This window comes from Erpetoichthys calabaricus, chromosome 10 (assembly GCF_900747795.2).
Source record: "Erpetoichthys calabaricus chromosome 10, fErpCal1.3, whole genome shotgun sequence".
Classification (NCBI taxonomy): Eukaryota; Metazoa; Chordata; class Cladistia; order Polypteriformes; family Polypteridae; genus Erpetoichthys; species Erpetoichthys calabaricus.
Window position 1 is genome coordinate 19,559,071 of NC_041403.2, and position 14,465 is coordinate 19,573,535.

At 41.4% G+C, this 14,465-nt stretch overlaps 1 protein-coding gene across 1 annotated transcript in view; it reads left to right on the forward strand.

Moving 5' to 3' along the window:
* sgip1a (SH3GL interacting endocytic adaptor 1a) overlaps nucleotides 1-14,465 on the forward strand; it is a 337,919-nt gene that overhangs the window by 225,217 nt on the left and 98,237 nt on the right. Inside the window, exon 11 of the mRNA XM_051932771.1 lies at nucleotides 6,218-6,307. Coding sequence (XP_051788731.1) covers nucleotides 6,218-6,307 — 90 coding nt within the window. The remainder of the gene's footprint in view (nucleotides 1-6,217; nucleotides 6,308-14,465) is intronic.

The following is a 14,465-nucleotide window of genomic DNA, read 5'->3' on the forward strand; positions in this document are numbered from 1 at the left end:
CTGCATCGAGAAATGGTCTAAAATCCCCTCCGTTAACTTATCTAGCCTTATTAAACTTTAATGTGTTTACCGATGCCAGTATTGTCCATTCAGTTCATCTGTTTAAAAAACAAAACAAAAGCGTCAGTCACTTAATACATTTTTTTTAAATAACCGTTGGAATCTGAGCAAGCAGTTTTCCTTTTTTTTGAGTAAAATATACCTCCTTATCTGATTATCATTATTTAGTTGTGTTGATCTTCATCAAAGGTGATAATAATTCTTGATTTAATCTCATGTTGTTAGGCTTTGCAAACGGTGTGGCAGTAAATTAATTAAACAATGTCTCTGCAGTTACAATTATTGTGCCTGGATTTTGGCTTTTAAATGTTCTCATGCATCTGTCTTGCATTTTTTGAGAAGTGTCTCCTGCCCATCTGCATTCTGATTTCCTTTGGCTTCTGGCCCTGCTTTTGAATGGACTGTTATTCAGGTTACCTGTATCTGTTCTGATGGCATCAGTTCTGGCACCTGCTAATGGTGCTCTCCTGAGTTGTTCAGATTATAGTAATCAGGCGGTCCATCTTGCCTTTATACTCTTTGCCCTCAGATGTGGTTGCCTGCTTTCTGAGGGAAATCTTTAATGTGGGGCAAGTGTCGCATCCGAGACACGGTTGGCCAGTATGAAATTGGCGAGCCAGTTAAATTGCTCTGAAAGTGGTGAGATAACCAGCTAACTAGTTGTGAGAGTGGAGAATGAACCAGTTAACCAGATCAGAGAGGGAAACACGAACCAGATAACAGCTCTAAGAGTGGGAAGTGAATTGGTTAACTAGCTCTGAGTGTGGAGACTGAACCAGTGAACAAGTTCAGACAGTGGAGACTAAACCAGTTAACTAGCCCTGAGAGTGGAGACTGAACCAGTTAACTAGGTCTCAGAGTCAAGAGTAAACCAGTAGACTAGTTCTGAGAACAGAGAGTGGACACATTAAGCAGCTGTAAGAGTGGAGAGTGAACCAGTGAACAAGCTCTGAGAGTGGTGAGTAAACCAGTAGAATAGTTCTAAGAATGGAGAGTGAACACATTAAGCAGCTGTAAGAGTGGCGAGTGAATCAGTTAACTAGTTCTGCGAGTGAGGAGTGACAGTTAAATAGCCCTGAGAGTGGAGAATGAGCCAGTTAACAAGTCTGAGAGTGGTGAGTAAATTGGTTAACCAGCTCTGAGAGTGGAGACTGAACCAGTTAACTAGGTCTAAGAGTTAAGAGTAAACCATAAAATAGATATGAGAGTGAAACGTGAACCAGTTAACTAGCTCTGAGAGTGGTGAGTAAATTGGTTAACCAGCTCTGAGAGTGGAGAATGAACCAGTTAACAACTCTAAGAGTGGGAAGAGAATTGGTTAACTAGCTCTGAGAGTGGAGAATGAACCAGTTAACAACTCTAAGAGTGGGAAGAGAATTGGTTAACTAGCTCTGAGAGTGGAGACTGAACCAGTTAACTAGGTCTCAGAGTTAAGAGTAAACCATAAAATAGATCTGAGAGTGAAACATGAACCAGTTAACTAGCTCTGAGTGTGGTGAGTAAACCAGTAGAATAGTTCTAAGAATGGAGAGTGAACACATTAAGCAGCTGTAAGAGTGGCGAGTGAATCAGTTAACTAGTTCTGCGAGTGAGGAGTGACAGTTAAATAGCCCTGAGAGTGGAGAATGAACCAGTTAACAAGTCTGAGAGTGGTGAGTAAATTGGTTAACCAGCTCTGAGAGCAGAGAATGAACCAGTTAACAGCTCTAAGAGTGGACAGTGAACCAGTTAACTAGCTCTGAGTGTGGTGAGTGAATAAGTTAACTATCTCAGAAAGTGGAGATTGAACCAGTTAACTAGATTGGAGAGTGAAGCATGAACCAGTTAATAGCTCTAAGAGTGGGAAGTGAATCGGTGAACTAGGTTTGAGAGTTGAGAGTAAATCAGTAGACTAGTTCTGAGAATGGAGAGTGAACAAATTAATCAGCTGTAGAGAGTGAATCAGTTAAGTAGTTGTGAGAGTGAGGAGTGACACAGTTAAATATCCTTGAAAGTAGAGCATGAACCAGTTAAAAAAAGCTCTGGGAGTGGAGAATGAACCAGTTAACAGCTCTAAGAGTGGGAAGTGAATCAGTTAACTAGCTCTGAGAGTGGAGACTGAACCAGTGAGCAAGTTCAGACTGGGAGAATGAAACAGTTAACTAGATCTGAGAGTGGAGACTGAACCAGTTAATTAGATTGGTGAGGGAAACATGAACCAGTTGACAGCCCTACGAGTGCAGAGTGAATCAGTTAACAAGCTCTGAGAGCAGAGACTGAACCAGTTAACTGGTGAATGTCACTGTCTACGGTTGAGTTGTACTTGGTGACATAAGGCTTCCTAAACCCAAAGCTGATAATCTACACTAAAATGTGTTCATGTGACAAACCAAGTACAGCCCATGGAAATGGTTGACTTTATCAACACATCTGAACAGGCAAACCATGGATCTTCATGCAAGCAGTGCCTACAGATAAAGGTGGTCATTCCAGAATAAAAACATAAGGAAAATTGGCTTTTTCAATCATTTATTCAAGAAAAATATCAATAGACGCAATAGTCTACTAGGGAAAAATTAAGTCCACCCTTGGCCTCAGATGCTGGAGTTGCCCCGTTTTGCAGAAATGAATTCTTATAGATGTTTTGCATAGCCACTGTAAAAAATAATACACCTTGACATGTAAAAAGGTTTGGGGCAGCCACCGTATACTTGAATAATGGCTACAAAAGTCAAAATTGGATGCATAGCACAAGTAGATTGAGTCCAAAACAGAACTGACTCACAGAAGGAAGTTGGCTGGGTTTTAAGGCAGGTCAGGGGAAGTGATGTCAGTGGGCCCGGAACCGGAAGTGATGTCAGCGGTCCCAGGTAGAATTTCCCATGTTTGGTCTGTAGGGATAAAAGAGAAAAGGGTTATTGCACCCCGCCACCCCCTGTCCTGGTGTGGAATTACCTTCTTTTGGTCATTCTAGCTGCCTCCCATGCACATGTGTGTGTGTGACACCACCCACCAGCCTCCAACGTCAACTCTGTGATTTCTTTGACCGCATCTCCATGCAAAATTCCTTCAGCGGCAAGATGTCTGGGGTTTTTCTTGCATGTTCTGCCCATTTCAAATCCCCACCACAACATTTCAATGGGATTCAAATGAAGCTTTTGACTAGGCCAGTCCACAAACCTCCATTTCTTCTTTCTGAGCTATTCCTTGGTGCATTTCCTAGTGTGCTTTGGATCATTATCATGTTGAAAGGTCCATCAACTTTGACTTTCAGTCAGACGGCCTCACGTTCTCTTTAAGCACACTTTGATATGATACAGAATTAACAGTCAACTCAGTGACCACAAGCAACCAAAGTCCTGAGGCAGCAAAGCAACCCTCAACCAGAGGGGTTCCACCACCATGTTTGACAGTTGGTATGAGGTTCATCTCCTAAAATGCTGTCTTCGGTTTGCACTCAACGTGTCTACTGTGGCCAACTCTACCTTTTATTCATTTCTCTGGAGCACATTGTTTCAGAAGGGCTGGTCTTTGCCTAGATGTTCAATGACACGTTGTCGTCTACTGTAATGTTCTTGTAGGAGAGAAAAGGTTTAGCTGGCACGCCTCGCAATGCAGGTCAAAATTGTGGAATCTCCTTCTGATTGTAGACGCATGCACTTTGGCACCATCTATTGCAAGAGTTACCGGCAGATCCTGCAATTAAATTTTGGGTTTCTTGGTGACTTTTCTTAGTATCAGTCAGTTGTTGGGCTGGCCAGTCCTGGACAAATTAGCAGTTATTTGAAATCTGCACCACTTATAGAGGATTTTCCTTACGGTGGAATGACTGATGTCAAATAATTTGGTGATCTTTTAAATTCCCTTGTCACAAATTCTTTCTGAGGGCCTTCAAAAGCTCTTTTGATCTTGGCATGGTGACAATGCACACGTCAACAGTATAGAGCTCACCGGGCCTTCGATATCTGTGGTTTAAATAAGACACCTAAAGAGGATCTAACCACTGGCACCTTATCTGGATCCCCTGATTCTCATTTTAAGGATCTGAAGTGGCGATAACTTTAGAGGTTTACTTTCTTTTTCCCCAAATCTGATTTTGTGTTCATTTAGATCAGGGATCTCAAACTCCAGTCCTCAAGGGCCACAGTGGCTGCAGGTTTTCATTCTAGCCCTTTTCTTAATTAGTGACATGTTTTTGTTGCTACCGTATATACTCACAGATAAGTTCTCCCGCGGATAAGTCGGGACTTGATTTTACAGTATAATTTCTGGTATTTAATAATGTCGGTCATATAAGTCAAATGCAGAAAACTCACACTATTGGTCCAAGAGATTATGATATGCTAGCACCCACCTGAGAGAATAACCACGGGGCACACAGCCTTTATTTTCTATGTGGTGTGGCAATGCGCTGTATTAGCGTGTGCTCCTAACCTCTCTGTCTCTCTGTTGTGCCTACGTGACCACACGGTAATACCCAAACTATTCCAAAGCGACGTTTGCACTGATTTTTGTATCTCATACTCTCATACACCTTAATCATAAGAGCATCCCTTATCTACGATGGAGCATTCAATCAGAAGAAAATATGAAGCTGGTTTTAAATTAAACGTCATTGAAGTAGCAAAAGAAATTGGTAACTGCGCTGCTGCAACAAAATTCGATGCATCTGAGAAACTGGTGTGAGATTGGAGGAGGCAAGAAGATGAAGTCGGGGTCTGCTTTTATGATCGATTTTTCAGGTTTCAAGACCCAACTTATATGTGACTATATACGGTAATAACTTTTTTTTAATTCATTTTAATCGACTTGCCCTTGAACCCTTAATTGTTTTTTTTACTTTTAATTAGCAGCCAAACAATAATGAGATAAGGGCGGCACGGTGGCACAGTGGTAGCGCTGCTGCCTCGCAGTTAGGAGACTCAGGTTTGCTTCCCGGGTCTCTCCCTGCGTGGAGTTTGCATCTTCTCCCTGTGTCTGCGTGGGTTTCCTCCCACAGTCCAAAGACATGCAGGTTAGATGGATTGGCAATCCTAAATTGCCTCTAGTGTGTGCTTGGTGTGTGTGCGCCCTGCGGTGGGCTGGCACCCTGCCCGGGGTTTGTTTACTGCCTTGCACCCTGTGTACGCTGGGATTGGCTCCAGCAGATCCCCGTGACCATGTAGTTAGGATATAGCGGGTTGGATAATGGATGGATGGACAATAATGAGATACAAAATGAGCCAAGACCTGACCAGCAAACTGTGACCATCATACAATATCTGAAAATAAAGATGAAGGTCTCAATGTTGATCTGCTCAGGTCCACAAAGCATTTTACCAGTGCTCTTAGAAATGTCTGCTATTGGACAACATGAGTGGCAACAAGCCATGGAATTAAAGAACGGGTTTAATGAACAACAAGGTGCCTAATTAAGCAACTGGTTGGAGTGAAATTGGTTGGAGTTTGAGGCCCTGACTTAGTTGGTCTTCTCACTTCACATTTCATTTCTGTTTGGGTGCTCAATGACAATGGCAAAGAAATGAAGCAATTCAGAGGAACGATGAAGAAATTTAAGGGAACAAATCTTAAAAAACAAGTGAATTAAAATAAAAGGAAAAGGAGTTAATTAGCAGCAAAAACAGGTCACAAATTAAGAAAAGGGTTAGAATGAAAACCTGCAGCCACTGTGGCCCTCGGGGACTGGAGTTTGAGACCACTGATTTAGATGATGAGAATGAATACACCATGTCAGTTTGATGTGCCACTTGTTCAAGTTCATCACCTTTATCTGTAGGCACTGCTTCCATGAACATCAGCTGTTTGCCTGTTCAGATATTTTGAGACACCAAGTATTTCCATGGGGTGCACTGACTTTTTCACACGACTGTATATATTTAAAACAAATGTCTCTGTTCTTTAATGTGGCCTTTGTCTGAGGTTATATGCTTGCAATCAAACAAAGTCACTGGTGGGGACTGAATCGGAGACCCTTTGCTGCGACGGTTGGGTGGAGGGGGGTGTATTGCTGTTGCTACACTGTAAGCCATTTTCATTACCATCCTCACATTAAATTAGCACTCCCATTTTGCTCATGGCGATTTTAAATACTGTTTACGCTGTCATGTATACATGCCCATCACTTTACCCCTAAAGGAAAATGTCAAACAATTTCAATGTCTTATCCTTTCTGACGTAGTTGTAATTGATGAACCTGAAGTGTGGGGGGTTACAAAACCCAGTGAATCATATCCAGATTCCCCATTGACAAGATCATTTCCAACTGGAAGTAAGTCTTATTTGTTTTTTATGTTATGTTTTATATTCAGGTTCATTCTATATAATGACTATTTATTAAAATGATTAAGTGAGACCAGACCTGAAGCTTTTTCACATCAAAAACAATGCAAGTCCGGTTTTGGAAGAACTATCTGCTAATGGTCATTTTAGCAAGAATAAATATCAGACACAAAGGTACAGTCATGGCCAAAAGTTTTGAGAATGACCCAAGTATCGGTTTTCAAAAAGTTTGCTCCTTCAGTGTTTTTAGATCTTTTCGTCAGATGTTTCTCTGGTGTACTGAAGTAGAATTACAAGCATTTCAGAAGTTTCAAAGGCTTTTATTGACAATGACGTGAAGTTTATAGAAAGAGTCAATATCTGCAGTGTTGGCCTTTCTTTCTTTTTAAGGGCCTCTGAAATTCACCCTGGTAGGCTGTCAGTCAACTTCTGGGCCAAATCCTGACTGATGGCAGCTGCCCATTCTTGCATAATCAGTGCTTGGAGTTTGTCAGAATTGGTGGGTTTTTGTTTGTCCACCCACCTCTTGACCACAAGTTCTCAATGGGATTAAGGTCTGGGGAGTTTCCTGGCCATGGACCCAATATTTTGATGTTTTGTTCCCTGAGCCACTTAGTTGTCACTTTTGCCTTCTGGCCCAGTGCTCCATCATGCTGGATTGTTCATTGTTGGTCACCAAACTGTTCTTGGATGGTTGGGAGAAGTTGTTGTCGGAGGATGTTTTGGTCCCATTCTTTATTCATGGCTGTGTTCTTAGGCAAAATTGTGAGTGAGCCCACTGCCTTGGCTGACATGAATGGTCTCAGCATGCTTTACTATTGAGCAGAACACAGGAATGATGGCAGTGCTCACCTTTTCTTCTCTGGATGCCCCAAACAATCGGAAAGGGGATTCATCAGAGAAAATGACTTGACCTCAGCAGTCCAATCCCTGTACCTTTTGCAGAATATCAGTCTGTTCCTGATGTTTTTCTTGCCATCTTTGCTGCCCTTCTTGACACCCACCAGGCCATCCTACAAACGTCTTCACCTTACTGTGTTTGCAAAAGCACTGACGCCTGCCTGCTGCCATTCCTGAGCACTGGTGGTGCCTAAGAACACAGCCATGAATAAAGAATGGGACCAAAACATCTTCCAAGAGCAACTTCTCCCAACCATCCAAGAACAGTTTGGTGACCAACAATGCCTTTTCCAGCATGACGGACCACCGGGCCATAAGGCAAAAGTGAAAACTAAGTGGCTTGGGGAACAAAACATCAAAATTTTGGGTCCATGGCCAGGAAACTCCGCAGACTTTAATCCAATTGAGAACTTGTGGTCAAAACGTGAGTGGACAAACAAAAACCCCCAAATTCTGACAAACTCCAAGCATTGATTGAGCAAGAATGGGCTGCCATCAGTCAGGATTTGGCCCAGAAGTTGATTGACAGCGTGCCAGGGTGGATTGCAGAGATCTTGAAAAAGACAGAAGAGCCAACACTGCAAATATTGACTCTGTGCATAAACTTCATGTAACTGACAATAAAAGCCTTTGAAACTTCTGAAATGCTTGTAATTCTACTTCAGTATACCACAGAAACATCTGACAGAAAGATCTAAAAACACTGAAGGAGCAAACTTTGTGAAAACTGATACTTGGGTCATACTCCAAACTTTTGGCCATGACTATATAAAAAAGAGGATGTTTTAGGGTTCAAAATACAGGGATTGGCACGTAGGAGAGAATGGTGATATCAGACAGGCATAAAATAATAAACTCTGCTTGGTGCTACAGGAGGTTGGCTTCATGACTGACCCGATGAGGTGACCTCCCTACATCCCAAACCCCGAAGCACTGTGGACACATTCCTCATTCACGTCTCCCTCTCCATCTCTCTCTTTCCTTGTTCTCCCTACCTTCCTGCCATTACGCCATCACCCTGTGCTCTCCTAACTTCACACTCATGAAGATCAGGCAGGAAGGCCTTTCAGACATTAGATTAGATTAACATTATTAATCCCAAAGGGGAAACTGAGATGCATACAGCAGCAGAAACATAAAAAATAAGGGTGATGACTGACAGGACAAATAATACAGCCAACCAATCAATTGTCAAGCAAATAAATAAATGTATATTGTGTCTATATCTACTCTCTATATATGAAATCCTAAGCCTAAAAGTGCAACGACAATTTTATGTGACGTTTTTATGTCACATTTTCTGTCACAATTTAAATCGGGCTTATTTTAAAACCTACATACAGTGCATCCGGAAAGTATTCACAGCGCGTCACTTTTTCCACATTTTGTTATGTTACAGCCTTATTCCAAAATGGATTAAATTCATTTTTTCCTCAGAATTCTACACACAACACCCCATAATGACAATGTGAAAAAAGTTTACTTGAGGTTTTTGCAAATTTATTAAAAATAAAAAAACTTAAAAATCACATGTACATAAGTATTCACAGCCTTTGCTCAATACTTTTGTCGATGCCCCTTTGGCAGCAATTACAGCCTCAAGTCTTGTTGAATATGATGCCACAAGCTTGGCACACCTATCCTTGGCCAGTTTGGCCCATTCCTCTTTGCAGCACCTCTCAAGCTCCATCAGGTTGGATGGGAAGCGTCGGTGCACAGCCATTTTAAGATCTCTCCAGAGATGTTCAATCGGATTCAAGTCTGGGCTCTGGCTGGGCCACTCAAGGACATTCACAGAGTTGTCCTGAAGCCAGTCCTTTGATATCTTGGCTGTGTGCTTAGGGTCGTTGTCCTGCTGAAAGATGAACCGTCGCCCCAATCTGAGGTCAAGAGCGCTCTGGAGCAGGTTTTCATCCAGGATGTCTCTGTACATTGCTGCAGTCATCTTTCCCTTTATCCTGACTAGTCTCCCAGTTCCTGCTGCTGAAAAACATCCCCACAGCATGATGCTGCCACCACCATGCTTTACTGTAGGTATGGTGCCAGGTTTCCTCCAAACGTGATGCCTGGCATTCACACCAAAGAGTTCAATCTTTGTCTCATCAGACCAGAGAATTTTCTTTCTCATGGTCTGAGAGTCCTTCAGGTGCCTTTTGGCAAACTCCAGGTGGGCTGCCATGTGCCTTTTACTAAGGAGTGGCTTCCATCTGGCCACTCTACCATACAGGCCTGATTGGTGGATTGCTGCAGAGATGATTGTCCTTCTGGAAGGTTCTCTCTCCACAGAGGACCTCTGGAGCTCTGACAGAGTGACCATCGGGTTCTTGGTCACCTCCCTGACTAAGGCCTTTCACCCCCGATCGCTCAGTTTAGATGGCCAGCCAGCTCTAGGAAGAGTCCTGGTGGTTTTGAAATTCTTCCACTTACGGATGATGGAGGCCACTGTGCTCATTGGGACCTTCAAAGCAGCAGAAATTTTTCTGTAACCTTCCCCAGATTTGTGCCTCGAGACAATCCTGTCTCGGAGGTCTACAGACAATTCCTTTGACTTCATGCTTGGTTTGTGCTCTGACATGAACTGTCAACTGTGGGACCTTATATAGACAGGTGTGTGACTTTCCAAATCATGTCCAGTCAACTGAATTTACCACAGGTGGATTCCAATGAAGCTGCAGAAACATCTCAAGGATGATCAGGGGAAACAGGATGCACCTGAGCTCAATTTTGAGCTTCATGGCAAAGGCTGTGAATACTTATGTACATGTGCTTTCTCAATGTTTTTATTTTTAATAAATTTGCAAAAATCTCAAGTAAATTTTTTTCTTGTTGTCATTATGGGGTGTTGTGTGTAGAATTCTGAGGAAAAAAATGAATTTAATCCATTTTGGAATAAGGCTGTAACATAACAAAATGTGGAAAAAGTGATGTGCTGTGAATACTTTCTGGATGCACTGTATATATGTTTGGTATCATTCTTTTCAGAATTTATCAAACTTTAGTGTGATGTTGTTAGATTTTCAGATTCTTATTCTGTTTTTAAATTATAAAATAAAAAATACCAAGAAATCACGTCCCTCGAGACAAGACTTTGTGCCAAGAGATTGAACCACGCCTGGGGCAGGAAATGAATGACAAAGAGTAAGACAGCTGCTGTACAGACTTTTAAATGTTCGAAGCGCCATGCAAGATGCAGATCACGTGGCACAGCAGCAGCTGATCGAGCAAAGAGGAGATAAAAAAGAAACTATTTGTTTCCCATTGTATCACCGTTTAAGAGGAGGTTTCAGAGGAGCGACTGCGTCTCCTTGGGGTGCATTCAGCCCCCCTCTTCACAACACAAGCGGCAGAGACGCTAACATTTCATTTCTGTTTAGGTGCCATTTAAGGAAAGAAATTTAAGCAATTCAGAGGAACAAATCTCTCTATTATAAAAAAAAAATCTTGGAAGGTTGGAAGGAGAAAAGACGTGATTTTCTCAGAGAGATACTTTCACGTCCCACGAGACGAGACTTTGTGCCAAGAGATTTAACCACGCCAGGGGCCAGAAATAAAAGACAAAGAGTAGATGACAAATTCGTAAAGAATTCAAAAACGTCGGTGCGATACACATGCAGAACAGGTTAGACATAATGAGTGCTAAAATCCAAAGGTCTCAAAAAAAGTAAAGTTTGCATTAGCGCAAACAAACAAAAAAGTATTACTCAGTGAAACAACGGATCAGTGAAAAGAGATTGAATATATTGTTCGGATTTAAACTTTAAGTTGGAGACTTGTAGATCGTCTAATTCGTGTTGCCATCAGGGGAAAAAAAAAATTTGTGTTTCTTCCCAATGAAGAGTCGTATCTGTGAGAATTAAAAGATTTAAAAACTTTGCCGCTATACACATGCAGAGCAGGTTAGAGATAATGGAAGTACGAAAATTCGAAAGTCTCAAAAAAAGGATAGTAAAGATCGCATGAGCACAAACAAACAGAAATTATTACTTGGTGAAATAACAGAACAGAGAAAAGAGATTGAATACTGTATATTGTTCAGATTTAAACTTTAAGGAGACTTGCAGATCATATAATTCGTGTTGCCATCAGAGGAAAAAAAGGCAGTGTTTCTTCCCAATGAAGCGGTGTATCTGCGAGAATTAAAGGATTTGTTGTTTGGTGAAAGTGAAATCCCATGAGATAAATCATTTCTCATTTGTGTGAATGCTATTGTCAGACACATTTCTTGTAGAGAGAAAGAAACGATATTCACTCACGGGCAGTTATACATTGCGTTGTCACACTGTAATTCCAAACATGGAATCAAAATTCAATGCAATATTGAAGAAAAGTTAAAAACAAAAAGAGATCAAACATATGGACATACAGTAGGTGATATGACAGAAGTGTGCTGCACGAGATGCAGATCACGCGGCACTGCAGCAGCAGCATTCCAGCAGCTGACCGAGCAAAGAGGAGGTAAAAAAAACTGTATTTGTTTTCCATTGTATCACCGTTTAAGAGGGGGTTTAGGAGGAGCGACCACGTCTCTCCTTGGGGTGCATTCAGCCCCCCTCTTCACAATGCGAGCGAAGCAGGAGGGGTTGGCGAGTGAAGCGAGGAGAAGGCGAAGCCCCCTAGTCTTAAAAAAAAAAAAAAGTCAATTAAAATTAATTTAAAAGAAGTTAATTAGCAGCAAAAACAGATCATTCATTAAGATAAGGGTTAGAATGAAAACCTGCAGCCACTGGGGCCCTCCAGGACCGGAGCTGGAGACCCCTGCTCTAAAGTCTGTAGTGCATGAAAATCCCAGAACCACCACATCTGGCACCAATAATTCTAAGTCAGAGTCACTTGGATTGTTCTTGTCTCTCCTAATGTTGGGTCCAACAACAACTGATACCGTTTACGTGCTACATACTGTATACTGAGTGCAGGCCACATGGTGGGTTGTTTGGCGGTGCAAGCTGTTTGTGTTTTTCAACATGCGTATGTGATAAAGCAGTCACTGCGTGTATGTGCTGGCTAATAATGCCTGAAGAAAGACAAGTGTTTGAAATGGAGATCAGCAGTTCAGGAGAAAACATGCAGACTCAGCCGTGACTCGTACATATTTCCTTTATTTCCTAGTTAGTTCAGCTAGTTGTTCCTTCTTGAATAATCAAGTAATTATGCAAAATGAAATGCAAGAGCAGCATATCCTTCAAATAAGCCATTCCACATAAACACTGTTCACAAGAACACGGAATCATCACCGTCTAACACCAAGTCAATGAAGCTTCAGGGATATCAGTCTGTCCAGTTAGGACGCATAACCAATTGTGAACCAGTGTCACCTGCTTTGGTGCAAATGCAAGTGACAACAGGTGACCTGGAGAGGCAACAGCAAGACAACCCTCAAAAAGGGAATGGTGGCCACAGACAATCGCTCTCTCTTTAGCCATTTGTGCATGTTTCTGACCAAACTGTCACAAACGGACTCCATGAGGGTGACAGAGGGCCCGACGTCCTCAAGTGGGACATGAGCTCACAGCCCATCACCTTGCAATTTGATTGGCATTCTCCAGAGAATACACAAATGGCAACTCCACCATTGGCACTCTATTCTTTCCATAGTTGAGAGCAGCTTCACACTGAGCACATGTGACAGTCCTTGAAAGAGTCTGTACAAGCCATGGTGAACGTTATGTAGCCTGCAACATCATCCAGCCTGACTGGTTTGGCAGTGGGTCAGTGATGTTCTGGGGTGGCATATCCTTGGAGGGACGTACAGACCTCCACATGCTAGGCAATGGTACCCTGACTGATGTTAGCTACTGGGATGTAATCCTCAGAGCCATCGTCAGACCTTACCCTGTGCAGTGAGCCCTGGGTTCCTCCTACTGCAGGATAATGGCCAGTTGCATGTGGCCACAGTGTGTAGGCCGATGATGGATGACAAAGGCATTGATGCCATTGACTGGCGTGCACGTTCTTCAGACCTGAAACCAACCTCTGGGATGTTATGTACTGATGCAACAGACACCAGGCTTAAAAAAGAAGAACATCCACATATTAAATAAGTCTTTATGACCATCACCCTCAAAACCCCACCTTATTAATCCCCCCTCCTTACACCCACCTACCCCCCAACCCACTTCCTCATTTGCTATATATTGCCTTTGATTCCTTAATGTCTAATCATTGTCCTCTGATGATGACACCTGGTAGGGGTTGAAAGCTTAGGAATAAAAAACTATTTCAAAATACATGACTAAAATACATGACCCTTTGTGGATTTCTAGCTACAAATATGCAAACTGTATCACAGACCTTAGATAGATAGATAGATAGATAGATAGATAGATAGATAGATAGATAGATAGATAGATAGATAGATAGATAGATAGATAGATAGATAGATAGATAGATAGATAGATAGATAGATAGATATGAAAGGCTCTATATGATAGATAGATAGATAGATAGATAGATAGATAGATAGATAGATAGATAGATAGATAGATAGATAGATAGATAGAATGGCAGTATAAAACAAATAGATAGATAAATAGATATGAAAGGCACTATATGATAGATAGATAGATATGAAAGGCACTATATGATAGATAGATAGATATGAAAGGCACTATATGATAGATAGATAGATAGATAGATAGATAGATAGATAGATAGATAGATAGATAGATAGATAGATAGATAGATAGATATGAAAGGCACTATATGATAGATAGATAGATAGATAGATAGATAGATAGATAGATAGATAGATAGATAGATAGATAGATAGATAGATAGATAGATAGATAGATATGAAAGGCTCTATATGATAGATAGATAGAATGATAGAATGGCAGTATAAAACAAATAGATAAATAGATATGAAAGGCACTATATGATAGATAGATAGATATGAAAGGCACTATATGATGGATAGATAGATAGATAGATAGATAGATAGATAGATAGATAGATAGATAGATAGATAGATAGATAGATAGATAGATAGATAGATAGATATTTTTTAAAGACCACTAGCTAGGATCTTTACAGGAGTTGCATGTGTGAACAGTTTGCTCCAGATTCCTGTGACCCTTAATTTGACAACTAGCTTCTGCGTTTTGTTTTTTTTTTTATTTTAGATGCACTTCCCATTCGTCACCACTAGGTGTCCTTGACTATTAGGAATCCTCATTATTTACGTCAGTGAAAATTTTGAAAACTCTAAAAGTGTGTTTTAGGTCCCCAAGTTAAAGTGTTTTGTGTCCTTG